The sequence below is a fragment of the Anoplopoma fimbria genome, chromosome 8, assembly GCF_027596085.1.
Source record: "Anoplopoma fimbria isolate UVic2021 breed Golden Eagle Sablefish chromosome 8, Afim_UVic_2022, whole genome shotgun sequence".
NCBI classification, from domain to species: Eukaryota; Metazoa; Chordata; class Actinopteri; order Perciformes; family Anoplopomatidae; genus Anoplopoma; species Anoplopoma fimbria.
In genome coordinates, this window is record NC_072456.1 from 13125812 (window position 1) to 13149231 (window position 23420).

Genomic DNA, 23420 nt, shown 5'->3' on the forward strand with positions numbered 1-23420 from the left:
AGAGTTCACAGTTGTCCTGAATTAGCCGCCCTCTTTCAGACAGGACCCCTGCACCGGCTCCACTAGTGCCCGCCCCTTAATGGTCTTTTCCCGCAACTTCACACATAATATTTCAGATTTATTGACTATTACAAATGCTACCATGCCAGTAGCGGTTCCGTTTAGCAGAAAAAGGAAAGATCTGAATAACAGAGTAATTGGTAATGGGTCAAAAAAGGATGCAATAGTCTTTCGAGAATAACGATTGATAGTTTTTAAATTGGAAATGTCATATGAATCAAAGATTCAGCATTCATTTATCTTTTGTTCTGGATTTGTCTTATTAAATGCACACATCATTTTTTGACAGTGGAAATAAATTAATCACATCAATCTTTTTTTTCTTTACTTTTTTTTTGTATTTATTGAAAGTCAATCCAAGCATTTCCTATAGTAACCAGTATATTTACATATCTTTGTTTAAAAAAGAATGCTGATCAAGGAACTTTTTTCTTGCTTTATTTGAGTCTGTGCTTTTCTGTTTTTGCTATTAATTTATTACGCTAGTTATTTTAGATAAACAGTGAGATATTATTAGAGAAATATATCCCTTTTAATTTTATTTTACATAGTGTATTTCTAGCTGGATTTTGCATATTTTAAGATTGCCTAAGTTGAACTGAAAGTTTCAATAGTTTTTAACACATAAATAAATCATAATAATCTCAGAGAGACTGCTCGTGTCAGTAAAATCAATGTGTTGACAAGCACACTGAAAAGAAATATTCAATAAAAAACATTTTTTTTCCCTGGAAGATCAAGGTATTTTTGTTTCTCTCTGAGCTCCACAGTTCCTCTTCCACACAGAGATGGGGCTGATAAAGTTATAATTGGCTTTTGGTTGGTGGAGCTGTTTACCGCGCTAGTCATTAAAAGTATCCAAGAATAGCGAATTAGGAGTCTGTTAATTCTGAAAACAAACAGTCTGTGACTGAATCAGACTTTTATTTGATCCCGGCAATTGATCTCAAACCAATGACGGGATTTTTTTTTCATGTATTATTCTTTTTGTGCCACATATTCAAGGTGAGGTGCTACATTGCAGCTTACATCTTTATTTTCAGAGACTCTCTTTCACATCACAGCCTAATTCCTTCTATTCTCCTCCTCTCTGCCTCTCGCTACTTTGCTGACACCGTGTACCCATACATTCCTAGCCTTCATACATTTGATCATTTGTATTCCCAATCAAGGGGAAAATTTAAAGCGTACACTCCTACTTCCTGTATTTCAAGCCTGCATTTGGAGGTTTACAAATGAATGAGGGGGTTGAGGTTGTGTCTGCGCGCCTCTCCTGAGATCACCTGGCACACTTAATCAAACATTGCGGCTTTAATTTGGTGTTCGGTTTCCGATGCTCCCAGAAAACAACATCTACATCATCATCTACAACAGAGCACAGCCGACAGCAGGCAAACACTCACACACACACGCAGATGCTCCGACACACACGCACACACGGACACCTACGCATTGTCGGCCAGAAATGGTCATCAATGACATTTAAATCTAGTTCAGCAGTAAACTTTTGCTACTCACAGATTTTTGGTATGTCCAACAGATTGTCCCGTTTTCATTTTAGATGCAGCCAAGTGCCTTTCATTTCACTGGTGTCTTCCCAGTATAGCGGAGCCACCTACAGTAAAACCCCTCACATGCTGTACTAACTAGATGTTAGCTCAGTGCTGGGAATGCGGTTGCTCCACCTCAGTCACATACTGTACTTTACCAGAAACAGTCTTGCTGTCTACAACGGATAATAACAAGATCCAAAGTAGTTTTGTTTTTGCTATTAAGTCTCCACTTTACAAACTGCAAATGTTGACATCTGCTCATTTGAGACATTATTTTACAGGTTATGATTGTTTTAGATGGAGCTGAACTGTGCATACACTCTCTCCGCAGTGTTATAGCCCCTAATTTACTCATGCGGAGTTTTAAAAGCTGCACTTCATTTTCACATGCTCGTTCTGCCGGCGGTTCACTCTGGATTAGGAGTCAAAAAGAGAGAGCAGCATCACCCACTGCGTTAGTTATTGAAGTGAGAGATGACATTTAGCTGTAGTTAATTATGTATGCAAAACTCAGCCGCTCAGCTGCTATAAGAGGTCAGCTTGACAAAGTAACCCCACACCGGGGAGAGTCTCATGGCAATGAGATAGCCCTATTAAAACACACACACACACACAGAATTTTTCTCCCCCTTCCTTTCTCACTCTTTTTTTTTCACTTGACTAATGTATTGTGTTGCATCAAGATACTGAATGCCTAAGAATTATATTGTCTTTTTTAGTTTATACATATTTATTTCATCACATCACTTTGCTTATTTAATATTCATTGTATGTTCGATCATACCAAAGACTAGAAGTTAGTGATCTTATGTGTTAGTTATGACAGATTGTAGTAAACCCCACCCCATTAACTGAAGTATTATCCCCAATATTCAGCAATTTGAAGAAATAATTAAATAATTAAATACCTAATATTTATTTTGAATTGAACGAATGAATTTCATAGATTACAGGCTACATGCTCATTGTGCACGTGTAAGCGTGTGCATGTGTGAGAGTATTTGCCGGTTCTCTGTGTGTCTTTGTTCAGATCTGTGTGTGTGTGTGTGTGTGTGTGTGTGTGTGTGTGTGTGTGTGTGTGTGTGTGTGTGTGTGTGTGTGTGTGTGTGTGTGTGTGTGTGTGTGTGTGTGTGTGTGTGTGTGTGTGTGTGTGTGTGTGTGTGTGTACACAGTTCAGACTGCAGCACATCAAAAGAAAGTGGGAGATTTTCATAACTATTTTTTTTCTTTGTAGTTCTTTAATTGCGTCCCCATGGCTTTCTTTCCCTGGACAGAATCTTAAACAAAACATTCTTTTTTTGTAAGAAGAAAACCCAACTTTTTATTTATTTATTTTTATAACAACAGACAAGTGTCAGGGTCGTTATTTAGGAGGGTTTTTTTATGCTCTAGTGAAAATTTAGAGGAAAATTCTAAATATATATTCAGAGTTTTGTGAATAACTTTTTGTTATTTACCTTTTTTTTATTTACTCAATAGTAAATATAATATTGTCAGGCAGGCTCTTACCTTTTTTCATGTCTTGTGTTTTGCTTGGTGTTGGTAACTATAAGTGAAAGTTAACAATATATTCATATGTCATATTTCATATGCTGTGTGTTCTGACTGATTCTATGAGCACTTTGTATAGAAATGTTATTTGCTGTCACGCAGAAGATGAAGTGATAAAAACTTATCTCATCTTATCAGGTTGAGTCTTAGAATAGGCAGTAAAAGTCTAAGGCTACTTCATTTCTTACAGAGACAGTTGGAGGTGTTTTTTTTTTTTTGATGATACCACTGTAGGTGTCACCAGGCGCCGCGTGTGTTCGTGTGTATACATGCATTGACTCACACACACACATTCACACAGATGCCTGGTGTCACCTACAGCGGTATCATCCCGTACAGTCAGGCAGGGATCATCATTGCACCTGCTAATTACCATCTCCAGCTGGAGAGTTAAATGGAGATCTGTTCTATGTCTGACCTTTGACCCCATGCTCTTTATGTGACGCATTTCAAAACCCTGTTTGGGGGCTGGCTGGGCTGGGTCTTAATGAGGCCCCATGTCTGCCCTCTGTGGGCTGTGCGCCTCGGATGCCCCACTTTCATCCCCGACCATCTTCCCTTGATGTAAATTGAAAAGATCACAGCTATGGGGAGAAGACCTGTACTGGAAAGGCCTCTCTGCATAGATTATGAATATCATAACTCAACAGTTTTTTTTTTTCTCCCTCTCCCCCAACCACCCACTCCCCTCTCTCTCTCTCTCCTCCTGCCGCCCCTTCCCTGTACAATGCTACAGTTCTAATTGGACCCAATGGGGGACTCTCTGCCTTTGATCTCATCACCGCCACTGTGACTTTACACTAAAAAATGTCACTGCCAAATAGGGTTATCACCTGTAGAGCCTGGCCTTCCTCTGATGCCTGTACGCATCTCGTTAGCTTCACTCAAACTGTAGAAGTTAATTAGTTTGACAGAGCCATTACCGTGGAGGCATACCTGATGATAGTGGCATAGGCGCCATATTCAATATCCAATTACTAAACACACATTTATTTTTTTTGCATCTGATATGTGAATCAGCGCCATATAGACTGTTTCATTTTTCTATTCGCAAAAACGATAATCTGGTATTTGTCATGCACTTCTACTTTATATGTGATATATGACAATTTAATAAATGACTACCTTAAGAAATACATTTTCATCATCATGCCTTTTCTTACTCTTGAATAAATGTTAAACTTTGAACTTATCGCTTTATCACCGATTTTTCTCTGGGTAACAAAACACAAGTGATTGTGTCCCCACCTCATTAAAAAGTGTTTGCCACTGCAGTGCTCTCACCCGTTCAAAGCCGCTGTACAGAACTCTGTGTGCAGAGTAAACTCCGCTGCTATCCCGTCTTCTCTGACAGTCTTTGGGGTATGCCTCCCCCACTTAGACTGACATTGTGTTCGCTTTGATTCTCCCCCCGAAAAAAAGACAGTTTAATGATTTGCGTGGATGAAAAAAAAAATCTGTGAAAATGCACATTAACATGAAATATTAATTCCAGAAAGGGCTTTACATAAACATAAAAGCACTTAGCACAATGAGTGAATATGGAGATGACACTTGTTAATTTAACCGTGATAAACTTCCTGTTTGATGCCTGGGAGCATTTGCAATGGCAGCGCGGGGACGTTGTGGAGAGTGAGAAAGCCCAGGGGAGAAGAATTCACGCTGTTCGTTTTGTCTTTGTCCCAGTTTAAGACTGCCACTCTCTCTGTCTCGCTCTCCCTCCTTCTCTCTCATTCTCTGTTTCTTTCCGCCGGTCTTCTGTGTGAGCTGTGCTAACGCTTTGCTTCTCCTCCCTGAAGTTTTCCAGATAGGCTAATTGCAGATGCCAGACCACGATATCCCTCTAACGCTGCAGCTACACAGCATGATACTTCTGGCCACCTCTGATTGAAGTAGACCTGAACCAAATTGTATCACATTACAGAAGAAATGGGGTCATTTAATGGTTGACACAACCTCAAATTGTCTTCTGCTTTAATCTCTTCTTTCTTTCCCTCCCACCCACAAATACTGCTACATTAAAACTAATGATATCGATGTTTACAATAAGTTGTAAATGTTCTATGCTGCTTCACAGAGGTGGACAGGCCTGACAATTAACACCTGGATATATGACACACACTCTTAGCAAAGAACCACCAGTGCACACACAATGTTGCACTGTATAAAGAGGTATTTGAAATGGCTGGTGAAATATGCAGTGTAGTGTTAAATCTAATAGGCAGACTGTGGAGCAAAATGGAGCGCTTTGGCTTAATCTGCCCTGTTGTAGTGCCCATGAGCAAGACACCAAAGCCTAACCAGCCACAGGCACAGTACTGTGTAGGAGACACTCTTCTGAGTTCTATATACAAAGACTAAGCATTGATTGTTGCATTTTTATCTTACAATATGATGTCATACAGTATAGAATAAAATATAAAACATTGCAAAGTTATTCAGTGAGGATGTAAAAGTATTTATTTTTGTCCACTTACTGAAATTGAAGGTTAAATTATTAGGTTTTCCTTTTAAATCGTGATCCAAGCCCATGCTACTGCTAACAGCGCACACCAAACTGCATTACAGTAATCTAGACCTCCTGTGCAACCCAATCAAACGTTGTGCTTTTGTGCTACATTGGCACAGCCCACACAGAGAGCAGCAGCAGTCCCTCGCTATCTCTGCCTCCTCCACGCTCTGCCACAACACAGTCAGACTACTGCTGAGCAGGTGAGGAGAGCCTCTTGACAACTTCCTTCTCAGACTCCCCAGGGCCCCGTGGCCAGGGTGAATCTTTTGTCATCCTAAAACAAGCTCGGGCCTGCTGCTCCTCCACTCTCGCCTGGAGTCCCGGAGACAGAGCCAGGAGAGGGCGAAATAATTAAAGACATTTTATGTCAAGAGTCCCTTTCTAGAGAGAGTTTCGGGAGAGCCAACAGGGGAGGGGAAAAAACAGGAGGACTGGGAAGAAAGAGTGGGAGAGTAAGAAATGGAGAAAGAAGCGATAAAGCAAGAAGGTGACGGGGAGGAAGAGTGGGGGTGGCAGCATGGAGAGAGAGGGTGAGAGTGGAAGAGCAAAGACGCGAGTTTCCATTTCCTCTCGGCTGTCCCCTCCCTCCCGCCGCCCCCCCGTGCTCCGCTCAATTAGCAAAGCAGCAGGTGCTCCCAGCAGCACAACAGATAAGCTAGGAGGAAAGGCTGAAGCTTTTCCCCGTCTTTTCTTTCCTATTTTAGGATGACCTGCAAATGTGACACTTCACACCCAGAATGGGCTAGCTGTTTCCTCCACCAATTTCAGAGGTGATAATTTAACTTTTTACCCCTCCATCTCTCCCTTTTCCACCCTCCCACCTCTCTCTCCTCCCCCCCTCACTTTCTGTCTCTCTCTTTCTCTCCGACTTTCTGCCTTTTTATGTTTTCCACCAGGTGTCCTCTCTGAAGAGCAAGCTGAAGAAGCAGTCGACAGCAACAGGAAGTGGTGTGGCGAGGGCCTTCCTGAGAGTGCAGGCCGCTCTGTTTGGATCCTACCGAGATGCCCTCAGATATAAACCTGTAAGGATCCAGAGTCATTGAGTCAGTGTCAAATTAGAGCATTACTTTCTTAAATAATTTACGTTGGAACGTTTACTTGTTTGCCATTAAATCCAGAGTTTGATACATACACACGTGTTTGAGCTAACCATATTACCCAAATTAGAAAAACAACATTCATTTCCTCGAGTGGTATCTAGCCATATAGAGAGTTTTGGTCTTAATAATCCATGTTTGGAGTTATCAGTCCCCAATACAATGGATATAAATGGAATTTTGTTTGTTCTTATTCAAGCAAAATCTCACCCTTACTCAGAGAACACATGGTACAGTTTTTATAAACTATATCTCTTCAGTACTGATAGGACCTAAATTCCATTAGTATCTTTTATACTGAGGTGGCAGCAGAAATGTCAGAGACAGATATTAAAAACTTAAAAACCCACACTATCTGCATCTCAAGGTAAGTGACAAAGAATCCTTTCTTTTTCTAATTTGGCTGAAGTGACCATTTATATTCATCTCTGTGCTGGACAGCAAACAATCATATTTGTAATGATACTTTTTTAACAATGATCATGCTCCGTTAGATTGCATTTAAAAACAAGAACATTTATTGATTAACATACTAAGTATAAGTATAAAGGCAATAGATTACATTTTCGTTCACGGTCAGAATTAAATAATCACTGACATGAATATTATATATTTGCTCGTCAGACTGGGTAGCAGGCAGTAGCTATCTCTGTTTGGGTGAGTTGAGTCAAATTTCACTGGAGTCTGGTTAGACTGGGGCAGTTTTGACTGAAGGTAAAAGGTGTGTTTTTCAGTTGGAGCACAGAGCTAAGGTGGGCCTGTCTGAGGCAGTGAAATGTCAGAGGAGCTGAAAAGAGTCAGGACGTTCCCTTTGAAGATCCCTTTTAGCCACCTTTGGTGTTTTACTCTCCTTTACTAAGCCCCCCTAACATTTCTTTTCTGGATCTTTTCTGCTTATCAAGTCTGAGTCAGAGCAGAGCAAACTACAGCATGTCCTGTTTGTCAAATAGCGAAGCCTTTGTTCCTTTGGCTTTGAGATTAATTGGACTTTGTGGACTCCCGGAGTCAAGATGCTACATTATTGATGCTGTCTCTCTTTTCTCTGTATACAGACAGTATATGAACAAACTGCCTCCCCTCTGACACAAGCACTGAAACTCAGTGTATGTGTGTGATAGTGTATGTGCAAGCACAACATGCAGTCATTTCTCAGTTCACTCACGCTCAAAATCGGTGTCGTTAACATACATGTACACACATAAGCATGCACAAACCGCACATCTGCTTGCATGAAGATACTGATGGTGCTCCCTGCATTCTGATATTTGTTGAATATCACTTTGCTCATGATTGTTCTGAGCTGAGGAAAAGATTTTCGCAGACAGAGCTGAGCCGAGCGCTGTGGTTCACAGGCCCATATGCCTCGACATAAGGAGGGGTGTGGATGTTTGGTTGGAGTCTTGCTGAGTTGTAAATGAAACAATACTGGGAAATGATAATGAGTTGAAAAGCAATCAGCTGATTAGAACACCATTTCTTAGGTTATCAATTTCAGCTCACGACGATTCTCCACCAGGTGCGTCTCACCTACTCAGAGCAGCACACACATGTCTTGCTAAAAGAACCTGAAACAGAAGTTCAAATTAGCTTTCACCACCGTTGATGAAGACAAGTCGGGTGGGTGGGTGCGCATATTCCATTGCCATGTGCTCAGTACTATTTAGGGGCCGAATTAGCCAACATTCTGCTTAAATGGGCATGTAACTAGTTAATGTCACCCAACCAGGTGTGAAAACCCTGAGGAGCGTAGGTTGGGGTGCCATCACATGTTTAAAAGCAGTCAAGACTGGTTTAGACACAAAATCTTACACAAAGTATATTTGCATGTATAGTAGATTTATATAATGTGTCCACACACAGCAGGAGTCCTGCACAAGAACATGCAGGTCTACATCAAAGTGCAATTTGCTTTTGGAAAAGGATCATTTTGAAACATCTAGTTATATATTTAAACAAGTGGTGTACATTCAAATACACATAAAAAGCCTAAAAATCTTGAATCAAGGTGATAATTTATTCTAAAGAATATTTAAAATTTCAGTCTTAAATTGAAAGCAGCAGTTTCTGGTCATTCAAATGAAATATAAATGAATACCAATACTCTGATTAATTGTTAAATCCACTTGAAACAATGTTTAAACATTAATTAACATAATATTTGATCATAACCTCTTTAAAAAAAAGACATTCATATAAAAACACATTTGCCAAAATCTACAATAAACACGGACACATATAGATATAACAGCGTCCACAGTTAAACTCTATCCCAGTGAAATATAGTCATTTTCATAGATTTCTTGAAAGTTTACTGCGACTTCAGTTCCCCCTAGATTTGATCTGATTCATCCACAGAGAACTGCCCACTTGTTCTGGCACGTTGAACACATCTGCTGCATGATGAGTTTTTTTTATTTGTAGAATTGCTTTTATGTAATGACTGCCTTAATAATAACAAACTCATATATAACGTACATACATTTCATAGATCGATATCAAACATGAAACATAGATCAACTTGTAGCTGTCTTAACAGATTGTGTTTTCTATGGCCAAATAATATAAAAAATTGTCCATGTCTATAAAGCAGGGGCATTCTGTTTTATTTGATTGTTTTAAAATGAGTTTCTTATAAGCTCTGTGACAGATGAGTTTCATGCTTCAATATATGTAGGACAGTCCAGTTGATAACTTAAAACTTTCAAAAACTTTTTGTGCAATAATCGACCTAATCTTCCCTTCTCTCTTTACAACGTGCAACGCGGCTCCTGGTCGTTGTAATTGTATGTCCTCAGTCCAAAAGTAAAAATGTATTGAAAAAATTTACGTCATGTTTTTAGTGAAATACTCTGCTTCTATTCCATATATGATGGAGTTTAGCCCTAACAACTTTTTCACTGCGGTCTTCCTTTTTGCTGCAGCGACACTTGCAGCTGTATTAACGGGGCTGTCTAGCAGCAATCTAACAGCACCATAAATTACATTTGTATTTCCAAAGTAACACAAAATCATATTTTACCCAATGGCATACATTTTTTTGACAGACATTCAGAGCTTCATGCGAAAACTTTAATCAAAGCTTCAAATGTGAATGAATGACATGTGATACAGCCCTATCCATAACATTAACTACTCTTATGGAGCGGAGTGCGAAGTTTTAGTGAGCAGGCATATGGAGAACAGAGATATGGGGTGTCGGAGCCATGGAAAAGAGATGGCAAACTGGGATCTAATTAAGGCTTTAAAAATCACTCCTCACTCGGGCTGATTAACGGGACTCATCAGGCGTACATGACGCTCCACCAGAAACATCTTTAAATGCACAGATTCTTGAGATTATTTTTTATTACATCTTAGTTTTGATATAAGTCAGTTAAAATCACGTGGTTGTCGAAGGAAAGAAAAACTATTGGCCAGATGTGAGTGTGTATGGCCCTCTCTTTTCATGCGGTTACAATACCGGCCCAACCTCATGCTGTTTCTCTATATTAACTGTGTCTTACTAAATCAAATGTATTGGCTGGCTACATACAGTTAAGACTTAGTTGTTTTTTTTACACCTTAACTGGATGTTTTCATAGTCTTTCTTGTGCTAGGCAACCATGATGACCCTCTTAAAATAGATACAATTAATATGTCTCTCTTCCTTTTGCTGGCTTGTGTGTACTAAAGGATATTGTTGGATAGTGTTGTGTACACAGACCCAGTCTTAAAGTTGACTTTGGAAGTTTTTTTTCAGTAGCAATTAGTTGTTAGTCTCGGCATGCTATTTAGTTTTGTTAGCTGCAGTATGGTCGGAGGCTGTAGCAGCCAGATGGAAAATGCAAGCTGATTAAACTACAACAAGCTACTTTCAACTCTGCTTTACGAGAGAGAATAAGCCTTAAAAACTTTTAGTGATGTAAGTGGAGCAGTATTCCTGTGATGTAATTTGGGCCACTGGTATCATCCGCCCATCCTCAAAAATGTAGTTAGTCTCTGGTGTTGTTAAGTTGTTTTTATGTGCCAAACTGTGCTTGTAGCCTTGAACAGACAAAGCACATTGTTTAACACTAGAAGAATGTAGAGCATCATTGAAAGATGTGAGAATTATGTTAATTATGAAAAAACATAAATTGGAAATAACTGTAGGGCTGCGTGTGATTGGCCTGCAGTGGTTCTGTTGTCATCCTCCGTGTCTATAGCTCACAGGCCAACAGACATGATGTAAGAAATAGTAATAATGTGATGATGTGTTCATATGGAGTACTGGAGACTTTACTGGGACCAAGTCTTCTGGTCCAGGGGAGATCGCTCTTTTCTAGAGGAACTGTTTTTTGCTCTTCCTTATCTTTCTTGATCCTTCCGCTTTCCTTCCTTTCTCTTGTTTAGGCTTTTTCTTTATTTTTTAGGCCCTGTTAGCTCACTAATGAAGAAATCAGATGAAATACTACTTTGTTTTTAGAAAACATTTTCTACAGTGCACATTAACAAGAAATATGATGTTATCTTCTTAGTGCTGTAAATCATATTATAAACAACAATGTTTAGTAAGACCCCCTGCCACTCAAGGCACCACACACATCTGCCTTAATTTCCTGTGGCTCAAGTAAACATGGAGAGAAACAGATTGGTACAAAGAAAAGTGTAATTTTTGCCAATAATGTTGCTGTGGACTCCTCAGGGGGAGCCAATAACTTTCTGTGAGGAGAGCTTTGTGAACCATCGATCGAGCACCATGAGGAACTTCCTGTCAATGGCTGTCAACCTGCAGCTCTTCAAACAGGTACAAACAGCTGTGTGTGTGTGTGTGTGTGTGTGTGTGTGTGTGTGTGTGTGTGTGTGTGTGTGTGTGTGTGTGTGTGTGTGTGTGTGTGTGTGTGTGTGTGTGTGTGTGTGTGTGTGTGTGTGTGTGTGTGTGTGTGTGTGTGTGTGTGTCTGAACATGGAAAATGTTTACATTTTGGGACATCTTATTTTACTTTATGCATCAATACAGAACTCTTAATCATTCTTAGATCATAATTGTATAATAAACTGTAACTTTCATGGGTAAATTGACACAGCACAAGTATAAAAAGATGACTGCTGAGTGCTCATATGGAAGGTTACTCTGTCCTCTCCCATCAATTCGAATTTTTTGAGCTGTTTATTTTTTGAGCAGATTTTTTATTTAGAAGGTAAAAAGTATTCATTTTAACAGTTGTCTCCCAGCAGCACTTGTGCTCTGCAAACTGTCAACTGGTCAAAGTCAGTATTTTGTATCTTGACAGTTCAGCTGTTCAGATTGAGGAGAAGAGAGAGGCCCGGGATAATGGACGGTTATTGACCCGTAGAAACTGTTTACTGTGGTTATCTTTTAAAACACAGTTATTTCTTAATCTCTCTCTGTTTGCTCAATTTGCCATGTGTACAAACAAAACTATGATAAGTCAGGCCTGTTTTAAGTATTTTACTGTAGAAAACCATGATGGTTGTATCCTGTCTTTAACATGTATGCACATGCCTCTAAAAGCAAAAAAAACAATTTAGAATTTTTTCCTTAGAAAATGTAAAATCCACCACAAGCACATACATAATTATGAACTCCACTGTGTTCATGTTTGTATTTTAGAGGGGGTGTTTGTGAGCGTGTGAGCAGGTATCCTTTATTCATGTGTGGTTACACGAGTTTCCCTTAAAATCACTCATGTATACTTAATATGTTTCCCCCCCCAAATCCCTTCAGCAATACTAAACTTAGCAGAGCCAGAGCCGAGTAGAGAGACACCTCTGGCTCTGAAAAAAATTTCCTCTCAACCCCTTGAATTTTTCTTTGCTCTCTGACCCGTGATAGTAGTGTGATTTACCCCCGAGAGTTACAGCACAGCGGCCCTCAATCAGCCTTTTGTTTCTCTGGACACTCTGCCCCGTCTATAATTTTCCCAGGCAGAGCAGATAGCGAGCAGCAGTTCAAAGCATCCTCCCGGGCTGGCTCCTGCCTCAGCGGTAGCATTGGGAAACAGGCCCTTATCTCCTCCTCCTCTCTAGCACGGGGGATGGGGTGAGCTTATCTCCTCCACTCCTCTTTGGACTAAAGTGAGAGAGGCCAGCGGTCTGCCCGAGCTCTGCTCTGGCCATGACCCACATCCGCTCCCAAACACGCGAACAATGCTCAACTTGCGTGTCCACACACATGCACACATTCATTTTTATATAAAGAAGTACTCACTCATGGACCGCGAAAGTTTGAATCTTCTGCTCTTGTTTTGTTATTGATTGTTCTTTATACCAATGTGTTATTTTGCAATATATCATCCTCATTGCCAGTATATTGCACATTATTTATAGGCCTGAAAGTAGGACTGATGTCTTATTAATATGCCATCTAATTAAAAAAACATTAATAGCATTTGGCCACACACAATGAGTAATACACTTTGGCTGCTATAACTTGTCATATGTGTAAAATAGATTCAAATCCCAAAATGTTAATGTTGACAAAGGAATGTGTAAATAAACAGGTTGGGTTGCTCAATTATCAAGCAACAGTCATTAGTGTTAGACTAGATTGAAACAACATGTTTAATACAATATATTCAATTACATATAACTTCTAATCACTTGCACACATTGGCCTCTAAAGTGTGGGATTTGTCACTGTCGCCTATAAGCCAACAATAATGGGTCAAACTTGAGCCAAATTCAAACCATATTTTAGGAATTGGTAGACCACAACACACATTTCACACACACACGGTGACGCAGACACGCATAATGTGGAGGTGTTACCTGAGTTTGAGGTGTTACCATTTCAGCAGGAAATTGCTTTTCTACAGGTAATTTTGTTTTCATTCCTTGTAAAGCAGGTTTTTTGCTTCCAAAATGAAATTGCAGTTTTATAGATGGAAGGCCGTGGAGTTGTTCATGCAAATTCAGCGAAACATTAGTAATACTTTTGATGTGTATGGCCTTGAGGACAGAGAGACTATTGTGTGCTGTCAAATGTCATTAGGGCCATCTATTACTTTCAATAGCCCTATTAAAATGTATTATTATAACATGTTGGATAAGAACACCTTCTTAATAACTAAAATGTAAATGTCAAGTGCATTTGAGTCGTTTACTTAGGGGACAAGAAGCAGAAACAACAGTCCTTTTATCTTTTGCCTCTATGGCATATAGACACTAAGCCAAACCCTAAAATAAATCTACACACACACACCTCTTAAAATGTCACAGTCTCACCTTCTAACACACTTCTGTTCTGTTCCTGTTTCCTGTGTGCTCGGTCCACCAGCCCATCTCTGTTCAGAACAGAACAAGTGGGAGAAGTCTTCTAAAAGAATGCGGGGGAAAGCCTGCCTGCTTCCTATCAACCATCCTCAGCTCCTACACACTCGCAGGCGCGCACACACTGTCATTCATGTGTGTGTATTGCGCTAGTACAGACCGCTGCAATGAAGTCTCTTCCTCGTATTGACAAAACTAAGCTATTCACGGTTTTATTGAGTCTGTAGGGAGACTTGTAGTCTGATAATTTACTGCCAGCAGCCTTTGTAGACAATGTGCGTCCCATCAATCAATAATCATCCGTCATTCTCCGTGGGTATGAATGCAGTAGCCCAGACATTTATCGAAAGGGGAAAAAAGGTGCGTCCTTGCAAAACCAAATTATCTGATTTAAAATCTGAACATGAAGTTGCTTTGTCCACTCCATATCACAGCCGTCACCGTAAGCTGGAAAACTACATTTTATAATAACCAATAGGAGTGATGGATGAAAGTAGCTGCCTCCTCCATGTCCAAGCAAGGGCTTTAAAATGCACTACTGCTAATGGCTGTTAGATGCTGCCTCCCAAAACTCTCTTACTTTAATGAATTAATTTCAGGGCTGCACAATTAATCAATAATATGTTAAAGGCAAAGTGTGTAACAAAATACAGTTTGGTACAGATCTCCACAAAAATCACACCATAATAGAATATTCACAAATCATATTGCAATCATATCTCAATTGCAATATCACTCCAACAAAATAATCGCAATTAGATATTCTTTCCAAAATGTTAAGTAGTCGCAACCTATGAAGCTGCGATAGTGGTTGTTACTTGCTCACCAGGCCTCCTTCCTTGTGGCCGAATTTAAATTTCAATGCTTTAGTAACTAGCAAAGATGTTGGCGAACTGTAAGCCCAAATTCAACCTTGAAAACCTCCCTTCAGAAGTGAGTGACATGAGTTCTGCTATATATCCCTCAGTATCCACAGTTTATGGGCTAAAATTCCAGGTTGCAAAATTACATTTCCTTTAAGCTTTTGTGTATATCCCTGTTCATAAACCCCTGTAGAGTCCTAATCCCCATTGTTGGCTCCACAATTCGAGAGTTTAAATAAATCTAGACCACTGTGACCGACCCGTGAGTGAGTCAATGTGCTGGTAGCCAGATGGAATAACTCTCACGGTCTACGGTCTGCTACTGCCACAGCAACAGGAAGCAAGATGACATGTAGAAATGGAGAGATGGAGCAGGATTCAGTTTGCTTTTATTTACACTTATAGATTGGGTTGCGTTTGTTGTGTAAAAGTCTAAAACTATTTAAGCAAAATGACCTAAATGTTAATGGAGTAAATTTGTTTTCATGTCATTAGATTAACAAATATTGGGAAAGCGTGAAAGCTTTTAAAAAATGTATTTAAAGGTCTCATACTTTTTGTTTGATGACTTTGTGTTTGAGCTTTTTTATTGGTCTCTCTCTCTCTCTCTCTCTCTCTCTCTCTCAAAACAAAGAAAATGAGCCATTGTGTTCTTGTGTTTGTGTTCTTGCACGAGTGCATGAACAAGTGTTTTTTTTAATTGTTGGTTTGTGTGTGTCTCACATTGTGTACAGATCACAGTTTGCCATTGTTGAGTAATGTCCAATTAAGGCCCACAGTGAGGCAGGTAATCTAGACGGGGTGTGTGGAGGCAGACGAGGGGGGAGATAAGTGGAGGCTTTGGCTGGGTGATGATTTGGGTTGATTATCTGCACTAATTGGGCCAGCCAAGTATCAGAGCAGTGGTTGAAACCTGCAGTCTCACCTCTCATTAAAATGATCTAATGATGAGTCTCCGGCTCTTCTGACCGGAGGAGCGGGTGGCCGTGTCGGTCGCTAGTTAGCAGACTGTCCCCGAGGACACGCGCCCTAAAACAACCTACACTGTGGTTACACTTTGGACACAGTCGCAGAGGTGGGAGTAGGAGTGATACAGTTAAGAATTCATCTGACAATATGTTGCTTTCAAGTATTAAAAAGAAGAGGGTTCCAAAATAGTGCTTGAAAGGTAGGAGGTGTTGATTGTTAATTAGTGCAATCCTCAGTCAAAATAAGTTTTAGTTTTAAATCCAAACGCTTAATATATACTAATTATTTTTTGAATGATACCATAACTGATTTTTAGATGCTTTTCCCTCCCACCTTTACACTGATAAACTGAAGAGGTTGAAAAGTTAGATTCTAGTTTTAGGTTGGACACAAAAGACAAAGCAAAAACATATATACACACACAAACTGGCAGAAAGTTGTTTTTTCATGACTTCTGCAGACCTTGACCCCACATCTTGAAAATGAAAGAAAAAAGCTGCAGCTGCTTTTTTTTTTTTTTTTTAACACCATAAACTTGCCAAGATTAGCCCAAGGATTTCACTGGAAAGTATTATTTCCACACAGTGATTTGCTGATATTACAAGCGATGGGACAGGAAACTAACAGAAACTTGGGGGTCAATGTGGTTTGATTTAGCTAATGGGAAACAGCGCACCATATGTGTGACTGAGTGATCTACATTCACATAATTGTTTTTAAGATTTTCTTCATGTTCAGTATTTAGAAAGATGATACACAGTTTTTTCTTCCCTGCAAAAAATACAACACTCAACTGAGCCTGTAAAGTGGATGCAAGTTATACATTTTTTTGTTAAAAACTATTTATTGACACCATTTTGTTGTTTTTGACTTTTTCCTTCCCCTCTCATCCCTGGTTTTATTTGGTCGCGGCCTGTAAAAGTAGATATTTCTCATGCTTTAATGTCTAAAGAATGCTGTTCATTTTTAATTTCTTTAATCACAAATGTTAAGGTACATGTGTGGTTGCTTGTATTTGCGTAACATATTTAGTTTGTGTCTGTGTTCATGAATTGTGTAGCTGTCTTGGCTGTTTTGGTCAATATTTATGAGATGGAGTTTTATGCGCTCCATGTTACAAAGGGAGGAAATTAAACTTCCTCATGTCTCAGACAGTGTGCAGCATGTAGTCTGCTGCCCTAATCCCTCACCTGCTCCACATTACCAAATCCTTATTACCTGCAACCCACCTAATCTTGGGATGTAGTTTCTGTCAGGTAGGATTAATAACACCCCACTGCGGCCTGAGTGTTTGAATCTGTGTGTATGTGTTTTGTATCTGTTTAAGTGTGCCCCCCCCTTCTTTAATAAGCACGTTGTAATTTATGGTTGTAGTTCATCGACGGACGGCTGGCCAAATTGAATGCAGGCCGCGGCTTCTCCGATGTGTTTGAAGAGGAGATCACAGAGGGGGGCTTCTGTGGAAGTGAGTACTATTAGACCTGTCCATCAATTAGCCATGTTATATTTATTTGCCATATTTCATTCAGTAGGCTGTAGTTATTGTGCTTTAGTAAGATGTACAGTAAAAGCAGTGAATAAAACAAGTAAAAAGTCTTTAAAGTTAAGAAAATTAAAGGAAAGGCATTCAGAGCCTTTCACTCCCGAAACAATTGAAAGTACAAAAAGTCTTCTAAAACAGTGATAAACCGGTTAAATAGATGGCCTTAATATATTACACTGTAGTGTCCAAGTACACAGTTTATAACATTTCTGGTCCTGAACATCTTATTATTTGAGTCACGTTTAAAGGCAGTTGTCACATTTCTCATGAACACACCTGTGACCACGTAAGGCCCTTTCAAATACAAATGTACAAATACACTGTATTGTCTTTGGAAGAACAGAATGTAATTGTTATCGATTTAAAAACTGCAACAAAATGGCTACAAGTGATTCTTGGGCATTCGGAAAACAGTATAAAGCCTCTGGTGGTGATTATTTTTATTTTTTTTATATTTGACAAGCATCTTAATAATAATAATAATAATAATCAATCCTTTATTAGTCCCACAATGGGGAAATTACAATTCTCTGAATTTAACCCATCCCGGAGGAGCAGTGGGCTGCTAAGAAGCCCCAGGGGAGCAACTTGGGGTTAGGTGTCTTGCTCAAGGACACCTCGGCATGTTGACTGGAGAGGGGTTCAAACCACCAGCCTTGTGGTTACGGGACGAGCGCTCCACCTCGTGTGCCACAGCCGCCCCATCTTGACTGTCATTTGTTGTAAAATAAAATTGGAACTGATACAAAGGCTCTGATTGATCTGATTGAGTGTGACAAAAAAAGATAAACCAAAGAATTGGTAATGGTTTGGCAGGATTGAGCATTGTTACATGTGGAGACTGAGCACGAGATATCAGAAGTTTGAAGTCCCAAAGGAGTGCTCACACAAATTATATCATTTTGATCACATCAGACTTTCAGTCTTATTTACATGACAATAAGAAAGAAATGGCATCCAGATGTTGCAGCTAAATATCCATCATATTATTGGCCTTATGAATTCTGATCCCAAACACACACTGTCGTCTGTAATTTTGTCTTCTAAACACTTTAGCGCCCCGGACCACATAGAAAAATCTCTTTTAAGCTGTCCTCCATTCTGCCTGCACAAATCCTTTACATCCGGTTGATAACACTAATGTTACATTAAACAGTATTTATTATTGATTGTATAACAAAAGGGACAGAAGAAGGAAACAAATTATTCCAAAGCCTTATAGCACTAAATGTAGTTATATTCAACAATTTAAACAACCACATTATGTGACGCTGTTAATGTTGATATGTTTGTTTAAAATAGAATTGTTTTTTAAATGCTCAGTAATGTGCGAGTGTGTGTAGCTATGAGACTGTGTCACAGTGTAATATACATAGTTACCTTTGCTTTGCAATGTTAATACAATGCTATCGAGTGCAAAATTATTAATTCATGTTCTCTGTGTTTTATACATCCCTCCAGGTAATTCAAGGTCTTACCAGCAATGGATGCACACCGTGAAGGTATTAACTGAATGTCCTGCGTATACTAAAATGCTTTTATCTATGATTTTTTATTTTTATTTTTATGTTTCACCCATTTCATTCCCGAGTTATATTTAATTGAAAGTGTGATTGACACGACTCGGTGTTTGAAGTCCTGCTGTTGCCTCTGGAGTGAAGGGGGTGCCTGAATGTACAGATCCAGCTCGAGTGCAGTTTGGTGTGTGAAGCAGCGCGTGCAGCAGGACAGTGGAGACAGACAGACCGACAGACAGACAGACAGACAGACAGACAGGACAGACAGGGGGAGACAGAAGTGATTTGACGTGACAAGACGTCCTCCGACATGACATGTTGATCTGGCAGCAAACACAGGCGTTACTCCGCTTAACCGACCCAAGAACATAGATCTCTCCCTCCTTCTTCATCTCCTGTCTCCTCTCCTTTTCTTCCCTTATCTCTCTCTCTCTCTCTCTTTATCTTCCTTTCTCTTTCTCCCTCTTTTTATCTCTGTCACTGGCCCCCCCTCTGTCTCCCTCTCTTACACAGACTATCTCTCTCTTACCCCTGCCTCTCTCCCCACGCCGTCAGCTAAGACTGAATTAGTTCTCTAGAGTGCTCTTCAAAGGTTTGTTAAAGTTCACATTTCCTGACTGACAGGGATCTATAACGGGGGCCTTCACCTCGGCCTCTCTCCTCCTCTCCCTTTACCGACTTCTGAAACACTGTCTGCCATTTACTCTGTTTAGCCGTTTAGCCGACGCTTTGTGCTTACACTAAAGACCAAACAGAGAAAAAGAGCGAGACGCCAGAGGAGAGATGCAGCAACTCTGAGAGAGAGAGAGAGAGAGAGAGAGAAAAGAAGACAGGCACCGAGAGATATTGGGTGCCATAATGTCAGTCTGCAGAACTCAAAGTAGAAATCAATCACGCACAGTCCCTTCCATCGCTGTTTTAGACTGCTTCTAAATAAAAACCTCCTGAATGCTTTGAATTGTGCCGTTTATCACGGCTCAGTGATATGATACTTTGCCTGATGTCACCAGCCGTATATGGAAGTTGCATTAAAATACTATTTACAGCTGCACAGGGAGTTTTTGGTTGTGTTTGATATTGAAAATGAGTCCTTTGTGACTATAGTGCGAGTCAAATGATATGGGAGAAATAATTCTCATGATATTGATAAGGATACTGTACTTCACAGTATGACAAGAATGTATGAAAAAATCTAACTGCAATGCAGCTTGGTCTTAGTCATTTTATGTTGAAATTCGATCACCAGGATATGATTGCATGCTGCGTGCATAATATGAATATTTGATATTTTAAAAGAAATCTGTATTTGTGGAAACTCACCCAAAGTGACTTACTAATAATGTTCTGTGTCCTTTACAGAGAGGAGGAGCCCTCATCAACACAGCTGTGACTAAAGTACGTTCTTCTTCAAAACGATGAAATGAATGTAGCTTTATGCAATGTAATGATTCCTCTATATGTACATGTACTTGAGACATCGAGTCCTTTAGGCTCCACTGAAATAGACATTTTACAGGTTGTTTTGTGAAAATGACTCAGTTTGCCTAAATCTACAACAAATTAATTTAAAAACCTGTCTGTTTAGGCTTTGACAGCGGAAGGAATGGGAACATTGTAGTCTGTGTTTGATGAGCAGTACCAATGTCATCTTGTGCTGTACAATAGGTGGTCAGGGTGCCCTTTCATGTCATCGCCTTCTGTTAGTGCGTGATGCTCTCTTATCCAGCCTTTTGTCTCCGTGTTTTTGCCACAGGGATCAAAGCATTTCTTGATGTTACAAGAAACCAGAACAAAATGTTAATGCAACATGTTTTCATTAGTAGTCTCTCTGTGTGTGTGTGTGTGTGTGTGTGTGTGTGTGTGTGTGTGTGTGTGTGTGTGTGTGTGTGTGTGTGTGTGTGTGTGTGTGTGTGTGTGTGTGTGTGTGTGTGTGTGTGTGTGTGTGTGTGTGTGTGTGTGTGTGTGTGTTTTCCTCCTAGGCTCCTAGGCCAAGAGTCATGCCAAGAGGGGCATCCGGGACATTAAGGGCAGGCTTAAAGCAAGGGTGAGCAGCACAGACTTTCACACCTCCCCGACACACACATCCACACGCTCTTAGAAATGATGTGCGCACACATAATCCTGTTCTGAGGCACACAGATACAGTCGACACACACACCCCTCATAGAAACAGACAGGAAGGCTGCTTTACATGGAGTGTGTGATTCTGACGCAGGGCCCTTTAATGACTGTTGAAGCCTGCTTAGCGCTTTGTTCAGGGCTGTACATTTTTAACCAACGCCCCTCTGGCTATGGCCTGTCATGTCATCCGAGCCCCGGCCCCTCGTTTTACTTTTATTGTCTGCATATTTCATCAGTGAGCCTGTGATTTCCTCAAAGCTAATGTAACGAGGTGTATGTTTCCATAAGCCTGATGGATTTGATAAGGCAAGAGCAGTTTGATCTGTCAGTGGGAAACTGAGCAGAGAGGGCACTGATGAAGAGCATGAGGAGTTTGCAGTGTTTTGCATGTGTGTGTACACACACACATACACACACACACACACACACACACACACACACACACACACACACACACACACACACACACACACACACACACACACACACACACACACACACACACACACACACACACAGTAGAGGAAACAAGAAGTTTTTAAATCTATTTGATTTGAAGTTAAACAGATTTCCTGTGCGTTCGGAAATACATTCTTAAATACACAAATTAATTAATTCCACTTACTCAGGATCACACTTAATCTGCAGTGCATTTATGTAGCTGCCAGCCACAGATTTCTAAACAAGGACCTCAATGCACAAACATATTGAAATGAATCTCATCAGTGGTGGTTACCTTGAATGTGATTGTTTTAACCTTGTAGAGAACCTTTTAAAGCATTAGGCTGGTGATAATAAATATATCTGCTGTTATCCAAAAATGACATGAAAAAAACAAAACCAACAATGCATTACTTCTTCTCTCTATGTTTTCCAACTTTAATACCATATCTGTGGCTCAGATACTCAAACTAATTTGTTCCTACTGAAGATCACCCTCTTAAAAGATGGGTCATGAGTAGATCCTTTAATTTTTCAGTGATTTACTGAAACAGCTGGGCACTATTTGCTGTAACAGGACGGTGTGTGTGTGAGATTGACTCAGGTGAACTACAGTGATCAAACTGTGTGGTTTATGTGTTTTTAATGTTTTTTTTAACAACAATTAAGATCTCTGTTACAGATAAACAATACTTATTAATAGGATCAACAAATATTTTCACTGTGGTTGTTGGTAGCAAGGAAAATTCCGACTATCACCAGACTAATCATTTTCAGTTTTACAAATGTCACAGATAAATAGAAACAAACTGTACAAAGAGCATCATTGCTTTAATTCAGTAACGTAATTCTTCCACTTGAAATGGATTCACTTAAACAAGGGAGTAATACATTGAATGTGTTGTGATGTGGTTTGAATGCAAAAACACATTATTCTCCAACCAACAAATTCTACATACTAGTCCCTTTTGTTCATTTACAACACAGATCGTTTTAGATTTACATTCATTTCGTTTCTCACTCAGGAAGAAGAAGAAGAGGGGGTGATGGTCTGTGAGGGTTCTCCCACCAGCACCAAGAGCCTGTCTCCAAGGAGACTGCAGAAGATGAGACGGGTATGACACACACACACAGATGCACATCAGTAAATAAGTTAACTACATGTTCACTGACTGATCATACGAGAGCTCAGTTTTCACTTGACCGACATGGATGCAGTCTTCCACTTCTGTGCTCTTTCCGTCCACTTTTTGTTCTCATTTTTTTCTTTCTTTTTCTCTCCAGCCCCATTTTTTTTAATCTCCATCCGCCTCTCTACCCCCTCTCTCTTGAAACAACTATTGGAAGTACAGTCATTTGTCAGGGTGCCAAATGTAATGATAAGCATTTTTTTTTTCTTTCAACGCACTCATGTTGTACATTCAGTATTTTTCTCTGAACAGCACGGACAGTAGAAGCAACTCAACTGCTGGTCAGCATTTCCTCTGAAGAATTTGCTTGCTTCAAGTCGGTAGCTCCTATTTATTTATTTTTTGTGCAAAGCTGGCATACAATTTGCAAGCACATGCACGCTCACAAAACACACATTCATCAATAAATATATCAAGAGAGGTAAAAACGTTAGAAAATGAGAAGAGAAATGTGGACATATAGTTCTGGGTGTAGGAAGTTAAGTTTAAAGTAATTCAAATTGCAAACTTAAGTACAGTATTAAACACATGCTTACAGCCTCAAGTTACTAGTTAAATCTCTCAAATAATATTTATACCTCTGTACTCTCAGCTGGAGATTTTCTACTTATTATGGCTAAATGAAAAATACCAAGTGGACTCCAAATTCTGTCTAAAAAAACACAAAAAACATCCCTGCATGCACACACTGACATTTTGGTCACAGTCATGTTGGAGTTTGATTAGGAGAGGTTGTGCTGTCTCTAATTAGCG

General features: G+C 39.8%; 1 protein-coding gene across 2 annotated transcripts in view; it reads left to right on the plus strand.

Annotated features, from left to right (window-relative positions):
- The window catches only part of dennd1b (DENN/MADD domain containing 1B), a 108444-nt gene that overhangs the window by 71310 nt on the left and 13714 nt on the right, over positions 1 to 23420 (plus strand). For both annotated transcript variants that reach the window (XM_054602320.1, XM_054602321.1), the window contains 7 exons: positions 6573 to 6698; positions 11437 to 11538; positions 17230 to 17320; positions 18860 to 18900; positions 20275 to 20310; positions 20903 to 20959; positions 22503 to 22592. In XM_054602320.1, coding sequence (XP_054458295.1) covers positions 6573 to 6698; positions 11437 to 11538; positions 17230 to 17320; positions 18860 to 18900; positions 20275 to 20310; positions 20903 to 20959; positions 22503 to 22592 — 543 coding nt within the window. The remainder of the gene's footprint in view (positions 1 to 6572; positions 6699 to 11436; positions 11539 to 17229; positions 17321 to 18859; positions 18901 to 20274; positions 20311 to 20902; positions 20960 to 22502; positions 22593 to 23420) is intronic.